This window comes from Podarcis vaucheri (assembly GCF_965113315.1).
Source record: "Podarcis vaucheri genome assembly, chromosome: Z".
Classification (NCBI taxonomy): domain Eukaryota; kingdom Metazoa; phylum Chordata; class Lepidosauria; order Squamata; family Lacertidae; genus Podarcis; species Podarcis vaucheri.
In genome coordinates this window covers 726,509-746,942 of record NC_138758.1, presented here as the reverse complement: position 1 = coordinate 746,942, position 20,434 = coordinate 726,509, and the positions used below count along the sequence as shown (strand labels likewise).

General features: G+C 45.4%; 1 protein-coding gene across 7 annotated transcripts in view; it reads right to left on the bottom strand.

Annotated features, from left to right (window-relative positions):
* LOC309523544 (ensconsin-like) overlaps positions 1-14,991 on the bottom strand; it is a 90,138-nt gene extending 75,147 nt beyond the window's left edge. For 2 of the 7 annotated variants that reach the window (XM_082207408.1, XM_082207409.1), the window contains exons 1-5: positions 14,625-14,962; positions 7,669-7,770; positions 5,229-5,309; positions 4,341-4,504; positions 228-339 (exon numbers count right to left, since the gene is read on the bottom strand). In XM_082207408.1, coding sequence (XP_082063534.1) covers positions 228-339; positions 4,341-4,504; positions 5,229-5,309; positions 7,669-7,770; positions 14,625-14,847 — 682 coding nt within the window. In that variant the 5' untranslated portion in view covers positions 14,848-14,962. Of the gene's footprint in view, positions 1-227; positions 340-4,340; positions 4,505-5,228; positions 5,310-7,668; positions 7,771-8,939; positions 8,989-14,624 lie in introns of those variants that run through there. The other 5 variants (XM_082207406.1, XM_082207410.1, XM_082207411.1 and 2 more) reach the window with 4 other exon arrangements.
* Between the last annotated feature and the right edge of the window lie 5,443 nt (positions 14,992-20,434).

The following is a 20,434-nucleotide window of genomic DNA, read 5'->3' as shown; positions in this document are numbered from 1 at the left end:
AGAAAAAGAAGAAGAGAAGAAGAAGAGGAGGAGGAGAGAAGAAGAGGAGGAAGAGGAGGAGGAAAAAGAGGAAGAGGAGGAGGAGGAGGAGAGGCGAAGAAAGAGGAAAAGAGGAAGAAGAGGAGGAGGAGGAGGAGGAGGAGAGAAGAAGGAGGAGAGGAAGAAGAAGAATCCTCTGGCTGGCAGTCTCTCTCCAGGCCAACAGAAAGGTAGCCCCAGACACCTACCTGGCTTGCCGTCCGAATCAGTCACAGAGCCACCCCAGGACCATCTCTTCTGTCGAGTTTCCAGCCGCTGGCTCCGCTCCAGGGTGCGATGCAGCACTGCCTCATAACGCTCCTATTGATCAAAAAAATCTCTGGAGTTAGGCAGCGGAAACTGTGAGCGTGTCACTCTCTGGAAAATTATTATGATGAATGCATATATAATATATGACAAATATAAACAGAAAATACAATTATGAGGTTAAAAATGAGAAGAAGAGACAAATGTTCCAACCTTAATTTTAACAGATAAGGAATACAAAAATTTAAGCAGATGAAACAGAGATGTTATAAATCAGAAAGGGAAGTTGGGGGAAGTCATGGCAGGGGGTGGTTCACTGAAATTGTAAAATGTAATTTGAATGTTTGATTATGTTAAAATTTATTTAATGAAGTCATTAGATAGATAGATAGATAGATAGATAGATAGATAGATAGATAGATAGATAGAGATGATAGATAAGATATTGCTATAGATATAAAATATATGTAATAATAATAATAATAATAATAATAATAATAATAATAATAATAATTTATTTATACTCCACCCATATGGCTGGGTTCCCCCAGCCACTCTGGGTGGCTCCCAATTGAATATCAAAAACACAATACAACATTAAACGTTTAAAAATTCCCTAAACAGGGTAAGAATCCCTCTCCAGAGGAGTTTTAACAGGGTGGATAAAAATCAATGATTTTAAAAATAAAAAATTGGATTTTTAAAATTTAAATCAGATTTTTTTAAAAATTTAAAATATTAAGCTTAAACAGACAAGCTTAAATATTCTTTAAGCTTGTTTGTTTCCACGCTCAAATAAAGAATATTTGAAAAACTACTATGATAGCAAAAATCTCCTGGCAGACCTTGAATGATTCTTGTAATGTATAAATAATAAACTAAATAATTTTTCTCTGAAGAAAATTAAGGAAACAAAGTAAAAGAACATGATACTGTGTAAAAAATAACAAATGAGATTCAGTTTTTTGAGAACAATCGGAAGTTTATTTTATCTTTCTTATCTTTATTCTTTATTTTCTTTTTTTCTGTGTAGTGTACATGCATAAATTGTAGCATAATAAAGGATTTTAATGGCTTGGTATAATTTTTTTGAAAAAAAATAGAGGATTTGGGAATGATATTATTCTTAGAAATTAGAAATATTCTTTCTAATATTTTCTCATTCTGAATATTTTAAACTAATCTTGTTTAAAATAGGCAGAAGGATAAAAGATTAGAAAGAATCAGAAGGGGAAGTTGGGCTGGCAGAAAGGGAAATATGTTTATTTCTTTCTGTGATTTATGTTGATTAAACTGTCAAACCCAATACACATACACACACAAAAGCAAAACATCTTCCACATTCACTAGTTGTGAACTGAATTAGTCCGAATGGAATGATTAATGGAGCGTTGTAACTGCAACCACTTCTAGACATTTTAAGGGATGTAATGACCAACCTGTTAATATGAAAAAACACTGTTCTAAGGATAACATATTGATATGCATAGAATAAGCATGTCAAGATATTCGAAACTAAGGCAAAATTAATACAGTGGTACCTCGGGTTACATACGCTTCAGGTTACATACGCTTCAGGTTACAGGCTCCACTAACCCAGAAATAGTGCTTCAGGATGAGAACAGAAATCGTGCTCTGGCGGTGCGGCAGCAGCAGGAGGCCCCATTAGCTAAAGTGGTGCTTCAGGTTAAGAACAGTTTCAGGTTAAGAACAGACCTCCGGAACGAATTAAGTACTTAACCCGAGGTACAACTGTAATGGCTTTACATTGATTCCTACAAGACACAATGTTAAAGCATTTATAACATACAAGATGTTGGGTTGCGGTGGAGGGAAGCCACAAGGGTGTAAACGAGTTTTTTATTTTTGTATATATGGATTTTCTTTCTCTCTTTTTTTCTTGATTAATTTTACACACACACACACACACACACACACACACACACACACGGTGCAATGAAGGGATGATTGTGGGCAATTGTGACCCCTTCCAAGTTGTCCCTTATGCCAGGGACATTCGACTCCCAAGAGACTGTGATCTACTTCCAGGGGTGGGGGGGGGGAGACTGGCAGTGATCTACCCATTTTTTAGGGGGGTGTTCAGAGTTGACAAGCGTTTATTTAGGGGGGCAGACCAAATTTGTTGAGTTTTTTTAGGGGGGGCAGGTCAAGGTTGTTGAACTTTTCTTAAGGGGGCAGGTCAAAGAAAGCTTTTTAAGTATGTGATGGGAACATTACCATATTTCCCCGTGTATAAGACTAGGTTTTTCCCCTAAAAAACAATGTCAAAAATTAGGGGGCATCTTATATGTCAGGGAAGAGTTAGAAGTTTCCAGTTTCTCAGAGGAAGAAAGCATTCCCCAAGGGGGGGAAGAGAGCAGTGAATCTAATAGAAGAGAGCAAGAGGAACAACAGGGAGGGACCGGCTGTTCCCAGGAAAGGCAAGGGTTCAGTTCTAGCTCAGATTGGGAGGAGGGGAGATACAAGCCAGCTCTAGCCAGGAGGGTAGGAAAAAGAGCAGGAAAGCGAAGGGAAGGGCGCCTTCGCCATTTTGAGAGTGGCTGGTCATGGAGAAGCAGAGCTCAGAAGGTAGCTGAAAGAAGTGACGCTGAGGAATTGAGGAAGAAGAGTTAAAGATAAGGAGCATTTAAAAGTTTGTTTGTTAATACGCAATAAAAAGTTTTATAAAAGAACAAGAAGCGTTTGTGTGGTGATCTGAAGAGGACAACGACCAGTCCTGACAGAATATACGGGGCCATCTCCCCCCATTTTCTTAAATCTGAGTCCCCCCAAAATAAGGGGCATCTTATAAATGGGATGTCTTATAGATGAAAAAAATACGGTATATATAATGATTTTTTTTTAATACTCACATTCCCATTTACAAAAAAAATGGAGAACAGACTTGCTCGATCAGACCAATGGCCCATCTAGTCATCTTGTTCTGGGCACTGGGCAGCCAGTTGCTTCTGGGAATCCCAGTTTAGTGCAAGGAGGAAATAGTCACTATATATATATATAAAATAAACTGAAAAAGATACTCAAATTCCCATTTACAAAAAAACCAGAGGCCCTCCTATTAGGAATCATGCCAACAGAAATTAAGAAAAAGGTTAGACCACTCTTCATGTATGCACCGACAGCAGCCAGAATTTGAGTGGTGAGGAATTGGAAAAGTGAAACTATTCCCACAAAAACCAATTGGCAGGCCCAAATGGTAGAATATATATAACTAGCAAAAATGACAGGGAGACTTCGAGGATACTCGACATAGAAGGTGAATAAAGAATGGGTAGTATTGAAAGAATATTTGAATACTGATGGGGATAACAAAAAACTTCTGGCAGACATAGATTAACTCTTGTAACTGAAAGGTGACAAATAAAAGGACCTTTTGATAAGAACTAAGAAATCGCAAAAAGACACTGTGTGTAAAATTACAAATTGAAATATGGTATAATGAGAATAAGCAGAATTCTGTTTTACTGATTTCATCCTTGATCCGTATTTTAATATTCTGTTGGAAGTCGCCCAGAGTGGTTGGGGGAACCCAGCCAGATGGGCGGGGTATAAATTTTAAATAATAATAATAATAATTATTATTATTATTATTATGTTGGGAGCCACCCAGAGTAGCTGGGAAAACCCAGCCAGATGGGTGAGGGAGAAATGATATATTATTATTACTATTATTACTATTTTTATTCTATTTTTTCCTTTTCCTTTTTTTCCCTTTCTTAGCAAAGTTTGTATATGGAGTTTGTACATGGAGTTTGTATACAGGTTACATTGTTTATTTTTATGTATGTAATGTTTGAATGTTTAATAAAGATTTTTAAAAATTAAAACAAAAATAAAACGGAAAGTGTGAGAAATTGCAATAAATTGCGGGCAGCCAGTTGGACATCCCTGCCTTATACTCTAAAAGACGATTAAGACAGCTATAACTAGTGCCACTATCATAGTGTCTCTCTAATGCAGACATGGCCCAACTTGGCCCTCCAGCTATTTTGAGACTGCAACTGGAGGGCCAAGTTTGGCCAGCTCTACAATACCTTGTCCTCCTCCAGCTTCTGTTTCCGCTTTTCCTCTACTGCTACTCTCCTTTGTTGCTCCTTCAACTTCTGTTCCTTCAGTCGTCTCTGCCTCTCCTCCATTTGCTTCTCATACTGGAGCTTGGCCTTCTTCTCCTTTTCCAATATCTGAGTTTCTTTGGCAGCTGCAAATTTCAACCAGGGTGGTTAAAAATCAATGATTTAAAATGTTTTAAATTTTTTTGATTTAAATCAGATTTTTAAAAAATGTAAATCAGATTTTTTAAAAAATGTAAATCAGATTTTTAAAATAAAATGCTTTTGGAGGAAAAATCTTTCTAAATATTTTCTATTTAAGTGACATTCTAGTCCAAAGGCAATTATTCATCAGGAAATAAGGATTTCTTTTAAGTTTTTCATGTGTGCTAAAACTAAGACTTTTTTTAAAAAAATGTTTAAACACATCAGTTAACAAACATAGATGCCATGATGCTATTGTTTTAGGTAAATAAATTGTTTAAATGGTTATGAAGGGAATGCGTCTTTTTCTCCTTCCAATCAAGTATAGCAGAAAAGCTGTCCAAATAGAAGCAGTTAATTTATTAAACTTCACCATCATTTCATCATTATCTGTCAATGTATTTCTAAGATTAGAACCAAATCAGTCATGTTTGATAGAACTGTCAAAACCACTCTGAAAATTTATTCTTCCAAAAATGAAACCTTCCTCTGCTTGTCCAGATTAAGAGGATGCCAGCAAGGCTGAACCTTTCTGTAAAATAAATTGATTTGAATCAAGCCTTACTGACTAGTGATTTAAATCGATTTGATTGAAATCAGATCCACCCTGTCTGCCACACAAATGCAACAGGCTGCGTTTTTTATCCATACTTTTAAATATATGCCTACCTTGCTGCTTCTCGCGCTCCTCTCTCCGTTCCCTGGCCAGCCTTTGCCTCTCTTCTGTTCTCAAAGTGGAACCATCGATCACTGGAAAGGACGGCAAAGTTGAACTGGTTACAGGGCTGAGATTTCTGGAGGAACAAGTGACCAATGGGTGCAATTTTCTTTTCCCAGGAGTGCAACTCCAGCCTGATGTGCAGAGATGCTGGTTAACATCAGAATTAGGGTGGTTCATAAAAAGCTCTTTTTTGAAGATGCCTGCTCCAAAGGTCTTATCTTACTACACCAAGGGTTATACAACTATATCTGAAATTTCGTGCATATCGTTAATAACTTTTTTTAAAATTTTAAATACTTTATTTACAACATAGCCCACAAAAACTTGTACATACAAACCCACCACCGTTGACAATTTAATTATCAAAATTAAACTTCTATACCCTTACACAAAGAAAACATGACATAAAAATAAAAGACTTTCTTTATCCTATTTACTTCTTGTATACTGTTTCTTTTATATGCGATTATTACCATTTTTCCTAATTATGACTTAAAAAACCACAAAGTCTCCTGTAGAAATTAATCAAAACAAGTCCAGGTGTATATTTGAAATATACAAAATGTATCAGTTAATATCTTGACCCTGCTCCGCTGAATTGACATTTCAGCCTTCACATCATAGGAAAATGGCCAAGTAAACAGCTATTTTCATGGAGGAGGGTCAAGATATTAACTGATATGTATGAAATTTCAGATAAAGGTACCCCTGGCCGTACGGGCCAGTCGTGTCCGACTCTAGGGTTGCACACTCATCTCGCTCAAGAGGCCGTGAGCCAGCGTTGTCTGAAGACACTTCCGGGTCACGTGGCCAGCGTGACGAAGCTGCATCTGGCGAGCCAGCACCAGCGCCGCACACGGAAACGCCGTTTACCTTCCCACTATAAAGCGGTACCTATTTATCTACTTGCACTACTTGCCGCGGGGATTCGAACCGCCGACCTTACGATCAGCAAGTCCTAGGCACTGAGGTTTTATCCACAGTGCCACCCGCGTCAGATATAGCCATATAATTCCTAGTGTAGTAAGATAAGACCTTTGGAGCAGGCGTTTTCAAAATAGAGTTTTTTAATGAACCGTCCTACTGAACACCCAATGCTTTTCAGTGGAGCAGGGTCAAGATATTCACTCAGGCATGGCCAAATGTGGCCCTCCAGCTGTTTGGGGACTACAATTCCCATTATCCCTGAGCACTGGTCCTGTTAGCTAGGAATGATGCCCCCAAACAGCTGGAGGGGCAAGTTGGGCCATGTCTGGTAGAGGTAAGACTGGCAACAAAGTATAAAGAGAAGCGTTGGAAGTCGAATATTTGTGGTGTTCACGTAGGATTTGTAGGTGTGCTGGGTATGTATTACCGTATTTTGCGCCCCATAGGACGCTCCGGCCCATAGGACGCACCTAGTTTTTTGGAGGGGAAATAAAGGAAAAAATTTTTATTTCCCCCCCAGGTGCGGGGCTGGAAGAACCAGGTCGGGGAACAGTGGGAAGGCACGCTCTGCCTCCCCGCTGTCCCCCGAGCTTGTGGGGCTGGCGATGGGGAGAAGTGCGCTGATCCCGGGACTGCAGGCAGCTCTGCGCCGCCATCCGGAGCGGGGCGGGACTTCGCGCCCGGCTCACGGTGGCCGCACAGAGCTGCGCTGAGCCGGGGACTGCAGGCAGCTCTGCGCCGCCATCTGCGCACCGACCCCTCTCGCTCTCCAGGCTTCAGCGAAAGCCTGCATTCGCCCCATAGGACGCAGGCACATTTCCCCTTCATTTTTGGAGGGGAAAAAGTGCGTCCTATAGGGCGAAAAATACGGTATATGTAATGTATGTAATGTATTGTATCATATTTGTTAAGCAGTATGTAAACTGATGTATAATAAAGATTATTTTAAGAGAAAAGTAAATGCCCTGGTGCAGGGGCCAGCAAACCTTTTCAGCAGGGGGCCGGTTCACTGTCTCTCAGACCTTGTGGGGGCCGGACTAGATTTTGGAGGAAAAAATTGAACAAATTCCTATGCCCCACAAAAAAGAGATGCATTTTAAATTAAAGCACATATTCTACTCATGTAAAAACACGCTAATTCCTGGACCATCTGTGGGCTGGATTGAGAAGGCCACTGGGCTGGATCCGGCCCCCAGGCCTTAGGTTGCTTACCCATGTGGTCATTTCCTGCTTTGCAAAACAAAAACAGCATCTTCACTGGCCCAAGTAGACCAATTCCTACCAAGCTTTTGAAATACGTCAAAATGGGACTCTTTTGAGAAGGGGAATATGCAACTTAAAAAGTCTTAAAAAGTAGCAGCACAGATTCGTGAACTAAAAAGCGGAAGGATGCGAAGAGCCACAACCAAGGTAGCCACAGGAATGGATTTATTATTATTATTATTAAAGCAAGAATTTTACCTGGCCTGGTTGAAGATTTCATACCAGCTGGAGATTGGAGTGGAACAGGACTAGCACCACTTTGGCTTCTTCTTTCTTCTGCTAACACCTGGGCTGCAGCGACTGTAAAACAGACCACAATCACAGTTATTACAGCGAAAATCCACAATGTATTTCCAGCGGCAGGCTTCATGCAAGACTTGCTGGTATGTCTCATCATTTTTTAAAATTTCTTCATATATCATGTCATAAAAACCAGAATTATTTTTATGAGGAATTTTCACAATGTACATTCCAAAGGACAATAAAAAGAGTCTTTCTATATGCGACTGGGGCCGCCAGGATCATCATTACAAAACCCTGGAAAAACAACATATTGCCGACAAAAGAAGAATGGCTCTTAAAACTTAGCGAGTATCTAGAATCATAGAATCATAGAGTTGGAAGAGACCACAAGGGCCATCGAGTCCAACCCCCTGCCAAGCAGGAAACACCATTAGAGCACTCCTGACATATGGTTGTCAAGCCTCTGCTTAAAGAAAGGAGACTCCACCACACCCCTTGGCAGCAAATTCCACTGTCAAACAGCTCTTACTGTCAGGAAGTTCTTCCTAATGTTTAGGTGGAATCTTCTTTCTTGTAGTTTGGATCCATTGCTCCGTCTCCGCTTCTCTGGAGCAGCAGAAAACAACCTTTCTCCCTCCTCTATGTTACATCCTTTTATATATTTGAACATGGCTATCATATCACCCCTTAACCTCCTCTTCTCCAGGCTAAACATGCCCAGCTCCCTTAGCCGTTCCTCATAAGGCATCGTTTCCAGGCCTTTGACCATTTTGGTTGCCCTCCTCTGGACACATTCCAGTTTGTCAGTGTCCTTCTTGAATTGTGGTGCCCAGAACTGGACACAGTACTCCAGGTGAGGTCTGACCAGAGCAGAATACAGTGGCACTATTACTTCCCTTGAACTAGCTCAACTTACAGAATCAATAAGAAATCACTCAAATGTGAGAATAAAGAGAGAATGGGTTGTTTTTATAAACTACATGAAAAAAGGTGGTTCTCAGTACTTCTCTTGGCTTGGCGTAGCCTAAAATACCACAGGCAATCCATAGACTTACTAAGAGAAAACAGACAAACAAAATATGATTTATTAGGAACCGCTGGTGAGTGGGGAAGGAAGTCAAGATACGAATTAGGGAGTCGAGCCTGAAGTCATAAGAGGAAATGTTATAATTATAAAATCCTGTAAGAAATAACTAATAGGAGAAAGGATGGCTTGTATTCCTTACAAAGAAGTTTATTGGATACTGTTTCATTTCTAGTTTCTTTTTCTTTCAATTTTCTTTTTTTCTATCTTTCCTTCTTTTGTTGGATATGTAATATATACATATTATATGTGTGATTTTTTTTGGCTAAATAAAAAAAGGGGGGAGAAACTTGCTGGTACGACAGTATTCAAACCTGCTCCTTGTGCAGAGATGTCTCTAAAAAATCAAAAGCTCATAGTTCTAAAACTCCTCACCCACAATAATACAGAAAGCAGACTTAACATGGACACGGGTATCAGAACGTGATCCCATCTCAGGCCTATCTCATTGCTCATCTTCTAACATTGTGTATGCCATCAAATGCCAGCAGTGCCCTTCGGCTCCCTATATTGGGCAAACAGGCCAGACTCTATGCAAAAGGATAAATGGGCATCAATCTGAAATCAGGAATCACACGGCAGAGAAGCCAGTTGGCCCTCCAGCTGTTTGGGGACTACAACTCCCATCCTCCCTGACCGCCAGTCCTGTGAGCTAGTTTTGATGGGAGTTATAGTGCCCAAACAGCTGGAGGGCCAAGTTGGGCCATGCCTGATCTAGAGCAGTGGTGGCCCAACTTGCCCCTCCAGCTGTTTGGGGACTACAATTCCCATTATCCCTGACCCCTGGTCCTGTGAGCTAGGGATGATGGGAATTGTAGTCCCAAAACAGCTGGGGGGCCGAGTTTGCCCAATCACTGCAGTAGAACACTTCCATCTCCCAGGACATTCAACGCAGAATCTCCAAGCAGCTGTCTTATGACAAAAGAATTTCAGAAATAGACTTGAAAGAGAAGTTGCTGAATTGCAACTTATTACTCAACTGAAAACTATGGAGAGACCTGGTCTGAATAGATGGCACATTCCGAGTCTAAGATGACCCCCAATTTTAAACTTCAAAAATTGGGGGCGAAATAAGAGTCTTATGCATGGGAAAATGCAGTTGGTTTCTACAACCGACACAAAGGAATAGATGCTGGGAATGCAAAACATACACAACACAGCAAATCAGGAATGTCAAAGTTCAGGCACAATGCAACATCTTTAAACAGCCCTCTTTCGGGAAGTTTTTAATGACTGGTGTTTTAATGCATTTTTAATCTTTTGCTGGAAGCTGCCCAAGTGGCTGGGGAAACCCAGCCAGATGGGCAGGGTAGAAATAATAAATGATGATGATCATCATCATCATCTCCTGATTTCATAGGGAAAGATGCTTCTTCAGCAGCTGATCAAAAGAAATTACATTTCTACAACCAACACTAAGGATTCTGTAAGCAAAACAAGGCAGCTGGCTTCCTTGTCCCCGATTTCGGTCCTCACTCGAACTCAGCACTGTGGAAGGGAGGGAAGGAGGAAGAAGGAAAAGCATTTCCCCTCTCCATGACAACTGTTCTGCCATGGCAATAATCCTCCCCAGGCTGCACCAAAAACAATCACCTCCAAGTACTTTAATAAAAAATGATTTAAATCAAGTCTTACAGACTCGTGATTGAAATCAAATCCACCCTGCTATGGATATTTACATCATGCTTTATAGAATAACAAGCGCCGAACTGCTGATCTCCTTGTGCAAGATACCAAATAACTGCAACAGGCTTTAAATTGACAACACAATGATAAAAAAGACCCCTCTGAACTAATTCCTCCCCCAGCATAAGGATCTTAACTCATCATTATCTAAGTGTGGCGCATGGCATTATCCTGGCTGCATCCCTCTCCCCTTGAACAAATGCCATTGTCACAACACTTGCTTCAAGGGGGATGCAGTTAATAATAATAATAATAATAATAATAATAATAATAATAATAATTTCTACCCTGCCCATCTGGCTGGGTTTCCCCAGCCACTCTAGGCAGCTTCCAACAAGAGATTAAAAATACATTAAAACATCACTGGAAAGAAATCAGACCCTCTCGACACTCAATTTGTCTCACTGACCTGGAGTAAGAAGACAGCATATTCACAGACTGACATTAAAATTAATGGAAATTCATTCAAGAACACAGAGGCCAAATATAGATCTAATATTCTCTGTGCCCTGCATATATAGTATACTAAAACAGATGTTGATCTCTTCCTGTTTTCATGCTCCCCCACCTCACTGCATTGAGAAATTATGCTTCCTTTTTCATGTTTCTTTGTTTTTCCTTGCTTGCTCACAACGCAGGGAAGTAGACTAGTTTCCTCTTCCCCTCTTCCCCGCCCCTTTATGTGAGGAAATTGCCTTCCCTCTCAGTGGGAACTTTTTCCCATGTATGAAGAAGAAGAAGAAGAAGAAGAAGAAGAAGAAGAAGAAGAAGTTGTTATTTATACCCCACCCATCTGGCTGGGGTTCTCCAGCCGCTCTGGGCGGCTTCCAACAAAATATTAAAATACAATAATATTAATAATAATAATAAATATTAAAAGCTTCCCTAAACATTTGGACTCTCTCCTAGTGCCATGACTGCAGTCCAAATGGGAGACTCCCCCAGCTTCTTGGAATAAAAGAAAAAGACCCTGGGATATCCATTAACAGATGTCCTGTTTCAGGTCTAGTTTTTGGGTCTCGGTTCTGACTGCATTTGAAATTACTGGTAAAATGTCAGTTCATATGTAAGAAGTCTGAGGCTGTTTCATTCAGAAGGTGTGACAGTAGAACTGTTCCATTTTAGTATAACATGTGGAGTAGAGAAAATCTTTATAATTTCAGACTTGCCAACCTAAATTAAACAGTAATTCCAAGTAGGATCATTCCACATCAAATTGACGCAAAAAACCCCAAGGGTTTCATCACCTGCCATATCAGATTTGAACGAAGCTTGGTGTACTCCCTTCCCTTACAGTTGAAAGACACCCCCTTAATTCCTCCCCCCATCTCAAACGGTTTTAATTTTAGTAAGATTAAAAATGCATGAAAACATCCGTTTGAAACTTCCCGAGACAATAGATCCTAGCGCTGCAAATCACAACGGATTCCCAGTCCAACTTTGAAATAACTTGCGTCTCCGAAAGACACAATGATGTCTCTATCATGCAAGTGGAAAAAAGCATTGCTATTGTATTTAGACCCCCCCCCCGAGCTTCTTCCTTCATAAGAGAGTTTGCATTCTTCCGCTGCCCATGCATTCATGTTCGTGGTACCACTTCGCTCGACTCTACAGCACTGCCAAGTCTGTAAGGTTCAGATAGTTAACAAATATGCCATCACTAATACAGAAAGGCTGCAGAAAGTCCCAGGCTCAAATATCCAATATCTCCACACAGGGCTGCCTGAAACCCTGGAGATTTTCATCGGCAATACTGCATTGGATTGACCAATAGGTCTGACTCAGGATAAGGGAGTTCCTGTGCTCACTATAACTCAGTGGTGTCCAAACCTTTTTCAAAGACGGACGGATTTGATGAAGTGAAGGACTGTGAGGGCCAACCAAAGCTGTTGAGCTTTTTTTAGGACTTTGGACATGCCTGCTATAACTAATGCCAGTGTACTGAAATAAGCAAAGACTGTCAGTGTCGAAGCGACAATCAACTTTGAACCGGTCATGTTGCCTTCCAAAGAAACGATCTCTTTCAAACTTAAAAATGGAAAGTGTAATGCTGGTGGTCCACAAAAGAGGTTGAAAGATCTCAAGGCAAATTTTAAAAATGTAGTATAAACACCAACAACTGGGAAACACTGGCCTGCGAGAGCTCCAGTTGGAGAACAGCCTTGACCAGAGGCGTCCTGGGCTTTGAAGACACTCAAACTTGGGTTGCGAGGGAGAAACGGGCGAGGAAGAAGGAACCTTCACCGGGATCAACTCCCGCCCAGAAACCCCACTGTGGAAGGACGTGTGGATCCGGAATTGGCCTCCACTGCCACTTATGGGCTCACTGCTAAAATCCGTGTTGATGGAAGACAATCTGACTCGGCTACGAGGGATTGCCAAAGAAGAAGAAGGCAACGACGTTAGGCTTCCATTTTCAGATATTTTTTAATGCAGGGAAGCCCACAAAAGGGCTGTCTTCCTGTCCAAAATGGCACAATTCATAATGTGACCTCCTGTATGATATATAAAGGTAAAGGTAAAGGTACCCCTGCCCGAACGGGCCAGTCTTGACAGACTCTGGGGTTTGTGCGCCCATCTCACATCTATTGGCCGGGGGCCAGCGCTGTCCGGAGACACTTCCGGGTCACGTGGCCAGCGTGACAAAGCTGCATCTGGCGAGCCAGCGCAGCACATGGAACGCCGTTTACCTTCCCGCTGGTAAGCGGTACCTATTTATCTACTTGCCCCCGGGGGTGCTTTCGAACTGCTAGGTTGGCAGGCGCTGGGACCGAGCAGCGGGAGCGCACCCCGCCGCGGGGATTCGAACCGCCGACCTTTCGATCGGCAAGCCCTAGGCGCTGAGGCTTTAACCCACAGCGCCACCTTTGGGGTTGTGAGAGGCTAGCCACCCACCCACCTCCACAACTAAACAATTTGCTTTCTGTGTGATCAATGAAGAGGGGGGCTTGCCTGTCAGGAGATCAGGCCAGGAAGCTGTTTTAAATATCCACTTCTTTTTAAATTCCAGGGTACCAGTATGCCTCGATATATCATAGGTACAAGGGAGGGCGTTTGTGGAAAAAATGCTGCACTAGTAAGTTTTGTGCTAAGACTGAGACAAAAGATACCCTTGATTCAGTAGCAGATATACTGTATTTTTCCATGCATAAGACTATATCCCCCCACCAATTAAGTTTTAAATTGGGGGTCGTCTTATACACGGAATGTAATTAATTATTATTGCAATTAATTATTTCTGAATTTGGGGCTCAAAAGATAGGGGTCATCTTAGACATGGGGGCATCTTGTACATGGAAAAATACGGTAATTTGTTTGGAAAACTCCAAAAGCCATTTTTTCCTCTCTAGCAAACTGATCAGCTGGTCTGCTAAAGACAGAGAAAACTGTCAATTTCATTGCTGCTCGCAGATTTCAGTCTCAGCTGTGGATCTGCCAGTTTCATTGTGCTGCCTATTCGACCGGGGGGGGGGGGAATAGGAGTAGACAGTGACTGGTACCAGAATCACCCACAAACCGAAAATAATACATGATGTACATTAAAATGACAACTAAAGATCTTGTAGCGCCTTAGATACTAACATGCTTGCAGTTTGCTCAGCTAACTTGTGAACTGACTCTGAAGCTGCTGGAAAACTAATAAAAAGGCGATATTTAAATCAATAAATTTCACAAGCACACACACACACATGCTAAAAAGAGGCAGAACCAGTGAGCATCTGTCTAGGATGGAGGGAAATCAGAAAAAGGGTAGAAGAGAATGACCCAACTGAGGAGGGAGAGGACCAAGACAAAACGGAGGAGCTAGGTTGGAGAAGTATCAGGAAATAGGGCTTTAAAAGTCATCTTTGTTTCTTCAACTTGTAAAGCGCCTTGAGTAACGTAAGATAGAAAGACGGTATACAAATTAAAAGTGATGATGATGATGATGATCTTAAGGGGCAATAGGGCAGTTCATAATTTTTTTTTAATGAATATGCCTGCTCCAAAGGTTTTATCTTACTACACTAGGGATTATATAGATGTATCTGAATTTTTTTGCATATCACGGGAAGGGGGGGGTACGAGGTGTCTTGCGAGGGGGTGAGAATAGGAGGAGCCTGCCCTACCCCTTCCCCTCCCTCTCCCTGCGCCCCCTCACCCATCTTCTCTCGGAGCCCCCTCAGGGGCGGCAGAGGCGGAGGCGAGGCGGCGAGGGTCTCGGGGCCCGTGGCGGCGCCGTTGCCCTCCGCCATTTTCGGACCACTGAGGCGGTGGGGGGGGGCGCGAGCCCCACTCGCAGGCGCGCGCTCCGCTGCTCCCGGACTCCCACTCGGGCGGGCCGACTTCGGCAAGCTGACTTGAGGCGCGGCGGCGCTGCGCATGCGCCCTTGAGCGTCCCCGTCCGTCAGGCGGGTCGCGCACGCGCGCTCCCTCCCCCACTCGATCGCGCGTCTGACACCGCCCCCGGCGGCACCTCAAGGGAGGGAGCGGCGCACGCTCGAGCCCCGTACTTCGCCCCCCCTGCCCCTCGGAGCGGCGCTAGGCCCCCTTTCCCGCCAAAAGTCTCAGACCCGACTTCGGAGGACTGACTGGAGGCGCATGCGCCGGGTAGGGAGGGTGGCCGGGCCTCGCGCCCGCCCTTGAGCGTCCCCCGTGCGTCTGGAGGGTGGCGCGCGCGCCTAATTCCGTCCCAGGCGGCGCCTGTGGGAGGGAGGGAGGGAGCGGCGCGCACGCGCTCCCACTTGGCGCCTTCGAGCGGCTCCTCAATGGAGGGAGAGAGCGGGAGCGCGCGTTCCCCCTCAGCGTGCTCTCTCTCTATCTCTCCCGACCCCCTCTGGAGCGGCGGATTCGAATCCTCCCTTTCCCCACCAAAATTTACCTCAGATCCGTGAAACTGAAAACCGAAAAAAAGGCGCGACCCCTTAGGAGGCGGCGTTGCGCGTCGCTTCTTTTCCCCTGGAGGAGGACCCGTGAGTGTACACGTGTCCGGTCATCCTCACGTGGAAAGCCCGTGGCTTCGTCTCCAGGACTCCCGGGAACTGTAGTTTCCTCCTTGGCGCGCTACGGTTCCCAGCCGCTGGCACCCACTGCACGTCCCAGGATTGGTCGTGGAAAGCCAGCCGCTTTCGGCGGTGCGGCACCCCCCCCCAGGGCTGGATTTAGGTTTGATGAGGCCCTCAGCCAATAAATAATAATAATAATAATAATAATAATAATAATAATAATAATAATAATATATTCATACCACTGAGAGCCAGTGTGGTGTAGTGGTTAAGAGGGGTGGACTCGTAATCTGGGGAACCGGGTTCACGTCTCTGCTCCTCCACATGCAGCTGCTGGGTGACCTTGGGCCAGTCACACTTCTTAAAGGAATAGAAAAGAACATACAAAGAAAAAGAAGGTCCTTTACCTTTACCTAAGATACTGAAGGTAATGGGGCCCTTTATATGTCCAGCTGTCCTTTGTCCACAACAAATTGTCTCCGTTTTTGTTGTTGAATATATGCTATATTGATGGACCTCATAGGTCTCTCAAGCCATTTGCCCATCACAAAAGATGTATTTTATCAAAGCAATGGTTGAACTGAAATACAATTCAGAAGAAGCATATTCATAATGAAATCATTATTAATAATTATTTTTATTCATTTGGGCAATCACAAAAGATCCTTTAGAAACCCCATTTACAAAGACTCATCATCTAGTCTCTAGAAACTTGCTATAACATGAAATAATAAAAGGTGTCAAGATAGGATGCAAACTACTAATAATTATAAATAGCTTTATTAATATGAAATGAAGTGTTATAACCTGTACAATGCAATTGTAGTTAATACAAGGCATTTTCCTATTTGGAATAATAAAATCATTTTACAGAAAGGTTCAGCCTTGCTGGCATCCTCCTAATCTTGACAAGCAGAGGGAGGTTTGATGGAATTTTTAATATAATATCAATACCACCATCACAGTCCACACTGTTCATGGGGACAGCGGACCTTTGTACCCTGTGACACTTAGTGAGTGTAAAAGACAGTATTTCTAGTAATATGTCACATTCCTAAATAATACAAATACTAAATAAGAAATACTATACATGCCTGCACATCAAACCAGTGATATTTTAGGGGGCAGGCTAGCAGGCGGTCTTTCAGGACCAGTGCTGTATGGTCTTGGTAAGACTTGATTTAAATCCCTTTTTAACTGAAAAGTTCAGCCTTGGGGGCATGCTCTTAATATGGCCATCTATATGGGAACGTTGGGGCAAAGAGGGGCTGCCAGCACCCAAGCCGGAGGGAGTTGGCCTCGGGAAGAGGGGGGGGCAGCATCATAGCCCTAACACCAGGGGCAGTCAAAACGAAGGCTCCTAGAGGGAGCAGGAAGTGTTACATCTGCGACAGTACACAGCACATGGCCAAAGAGTGTCCCCAGAGGATCCAGAAGCACACTGCAGCCTCAGCAACAGTAAGAGGAGCAGTGAAGCAGGGGGAACAGCTGCAGGGAAACGACGAAGCCTGGTTGGAAGCAGAGGCACTGGGGCCCAGCCAGGCAAGTCAGTGAAGCAGTCCCCAGAGGTTTTGCAGCCCACTAACCCCCTCCCACCCAAACCAGTGGTGCAACTCACCGCATCACTCCAGCTGCCAAATGGATTCACCCTGGAAGTTCCTATTACCATTGACTCTGGTAGTAATGCAGACTTTGTGGGGGTGGATTTCATCAGGCAACATCGCATAGCGCTCCTACCAGCCACAATGCCCCTAAACGTCGTCACGGTCGATGGCAGAGAGCTACTGGGAGGACAGGTGGTACAGCAAACACCGCCTATGGTGATGCGTATTGGGAACCACCGCGAAGTCATCAGCTTCAATGTCACCCACCTGTCGGACACGCCCATAGTGTTGGGCATGAGCTGGCTGGATAGGCACAGCCCGGCATTGGCATGGTACCAGCGGCAATTGACCTTCTGTTCCTCCTACTGCGCAGAACACTGCATCCGGCCCAGCCAGGAGGAGGAGGGGCACGAGGAGGAACCACAGCTACACCTAGGCATGGTGCAGGCGGTACCCAACAAGTACAAGACTTTTTGGAGGTCTTCTGCGAGAAGGAAGCGGACAAGCTGCCCCCCCCATAGGCCCTACGACCGCACGATTGACCTCCTGCCGGGGGCGATGCTGCCGACTGGAAAACTGTATTCCATGTGTGAGGACGAACTGCAAGAACTCAGGGAGTTCATAGATCACAACTTGAAGCGGGGATTCATCCAGAAATCCAAAGCACTGGGGGGCAGTCCCGTGTTTTTTGTGAAGAAGAAAGACACGCCCCAACGCAGGCTCGTAGTTGATTATAGGATCATAAATTCCAGGACAAAGCCCACAGCATTCCCCATGCCCAAGATCGCCGACCTGCTCGCGACGGTGAGGAAGGGACGCATCTTCACCAAGTTGGATCTACGAGGGGCGTACAACCTTATACGCATGCGGGAGGGCGATGAGTGGAAGACGGCCATGTTTACGCCTTTGGGCACCTATGAATATAGAGTTATGCCGTTTGGTCTGCAAAATGGCTCCCACTGTTTCCAAGCCTTCATGCACCACGTGTTGGCGGGCCTCCTCTACAAGAAGTGTGTATGCTTCTTAGACAACATCCTGATCTTCTCGGAATCGCAGGAGGCTCACGAGGGAGACGTCAAGGAGGTCCTGCAGAGGCTACGGGAGCACAGAGTTTACGCCAAACTGGAGAAGTGCCAGTTCGACGTGACGGAGGTGGATTTCCTGGGCTACAAGCTGTCCGACAAGGGACTCGCCATGGACAGCACCAAGGTCCGCTCGGTGTTGGACTGGAAGAGCCCGCGCAATCGGAAGGAGGTCCAGAAGTTCGTCGGCTTCGCCAACTTTTACCGCAAGTTCATCAAGGGGTTCGCGAAGGAGACAGCGGCCATCACGGACACCCTCAGCTCCAAGAAGAAGAAGTTCACCTGGACGGACCAGGCGGAACAGTCTTTTCGGAGACTCAAGCGTCTCTTCGCGTCCGAAGAACAGCTGCTACACGTGAACCCTGGCAAACCAATGAGGGTTGAAACTGACGCATCCGACAAAGCAGTGGGGGCGGTCCTGTTGCAGCAAGATCCGCAAGGGAACTGGAGGCCCTGCGCATTCTACTCCAGGAAACTCAGCAAGTCGGAACAGAACTACACCATCTGGGACAGGGAGTTGCTGGCCATCCATGCAGCCTTCAAGGCGTGGCGGCACTTCCTCATCGGAGCCAGACACACTGTGCAGGTCCGCACGGACCATAAGAACCTGGAGTACTGGCGCACGGCGCAGTTCCTGAACCAGAGACACATCCGCTGGGCGGAGTTATTTGCGCATTTCGACTTCCGGATAGAATACAACAACAACATGGCAGATGCACTATCCAGGAAACCGCAGTATCTCGAGGAAGCGGCACCGGTGGCGGCCAAACACATTTGCGCACCGACAGCGTGGGCATGCGCTTCAGCCACCGTGGACCTGGACGCAATGCGTCGCACGCTGCAGACGGATGCCTTCGCGCAATCCAAGATGGAGGAGGTGCGAAGAGGCACAGCGAAGGAAGACGAGTTCCGATATGCGACGGCCTGCTCACCCGCAAAGGAGCTCTCTACGTTCCTGGAGACGACCTCCGAGTGAAGGTCCTGCAGCAGTTACACGACGCGCCCACTGCGGGGCACTTCGGCAAGGACAAGACGGCGGAATTGGTGACCAGGGACTTTTGGTGGCCCCAGATGAGAGCAGAAGTCGCAGATTACGTCTTTAGGTGTGACACATGCCAAAGGGCCAAACCAGTGCACAGGAAGCCGGCGGGACTGCTGGAACCGCTACAGACGCCACTCGAACCGTGGGAGAGGGTGGCCCTGGACTTTGTCACAGATCTGCCCAGCTTGCAAGGCAAGACAGCGGTACTCGTGGTCGTAGACCTGTTCACCAAGATGGCACACTTCATTCCTTGCGTGAAGGTGGCCACAGCGGAACAGACCACCAAGCTGTTCATAGACCACGTGTTCAAAGTTCACGGCTTGCCACGGTCCATCCTGTCCGACCGGGGTCGCCAATTCATCTCGAGTTTCTGGCAGAAGCTGCTGGGCATCCTGAACGTCAAGATCACCTTAGCGTCGGCACGACACCCGCAGACCAACGGACAAGCGGAGAGGGTCAACGCCATCATGCAGCAGTACCGGCGATGCTACGCGAATCAACAGCCCTCGACCTGGGTGGACTACCTACTCTTGGCCGACTTTGCCTACAACAATACGAAGCACGGGTCTACAGGGGTGACACCGTTCTTCGCCAACAATGGGCGGCATCCCAGAACCTTCCCGGGGTTAGAGACGAAGGGGGAGGGGGAGCCACGGGGAGCAGAGCACTTGGCAGCAGAGTTACAGGAGGTCCACAAGCAACTCCGCAGGACCTTGGAACTAGCAAAACATGCCTACAAAGTGCAGGCAGACAGGCACAGGAGAGTCGGGGAGGACATCCAGGTGGGGGACTGGGTCTGGTTAGTGGCCCAGGCAGTGCCGGCCAGAACGTTAGCTAAGAAGAAGCTCAAACACAAGCAGCTAGGGCCTTACCAAGTCGAGGCACAAATCAACCCAGTGGCCTTCCGGTTGACACTCCCGGAGGGCTCCAGAATGCACCCGGTATTTCATAGGTCAGTCCTCACACCCTACAAGGAACCCCACAGGTTTCAGGCACCAGGGACCGCACCTCACCCACTCAGAAAGTCGCCAACGGGGGAGGGGTCACCGAGGGCGGCGCCACTCAACGAGGTCACGGAGATTTTGGACTCGAGATGGGGGGAAGAGGGAGTTGAATATCTCCTCGCCAGGGAAGGTACCCTGGCCAGCGCCAACAGGTGGGTGCCGGACTATGCCTTGGAGGAGCACTACCTCAAAGACGAGTTCCATGCACTCTTCCCGCACAGACCTATGCCGGCA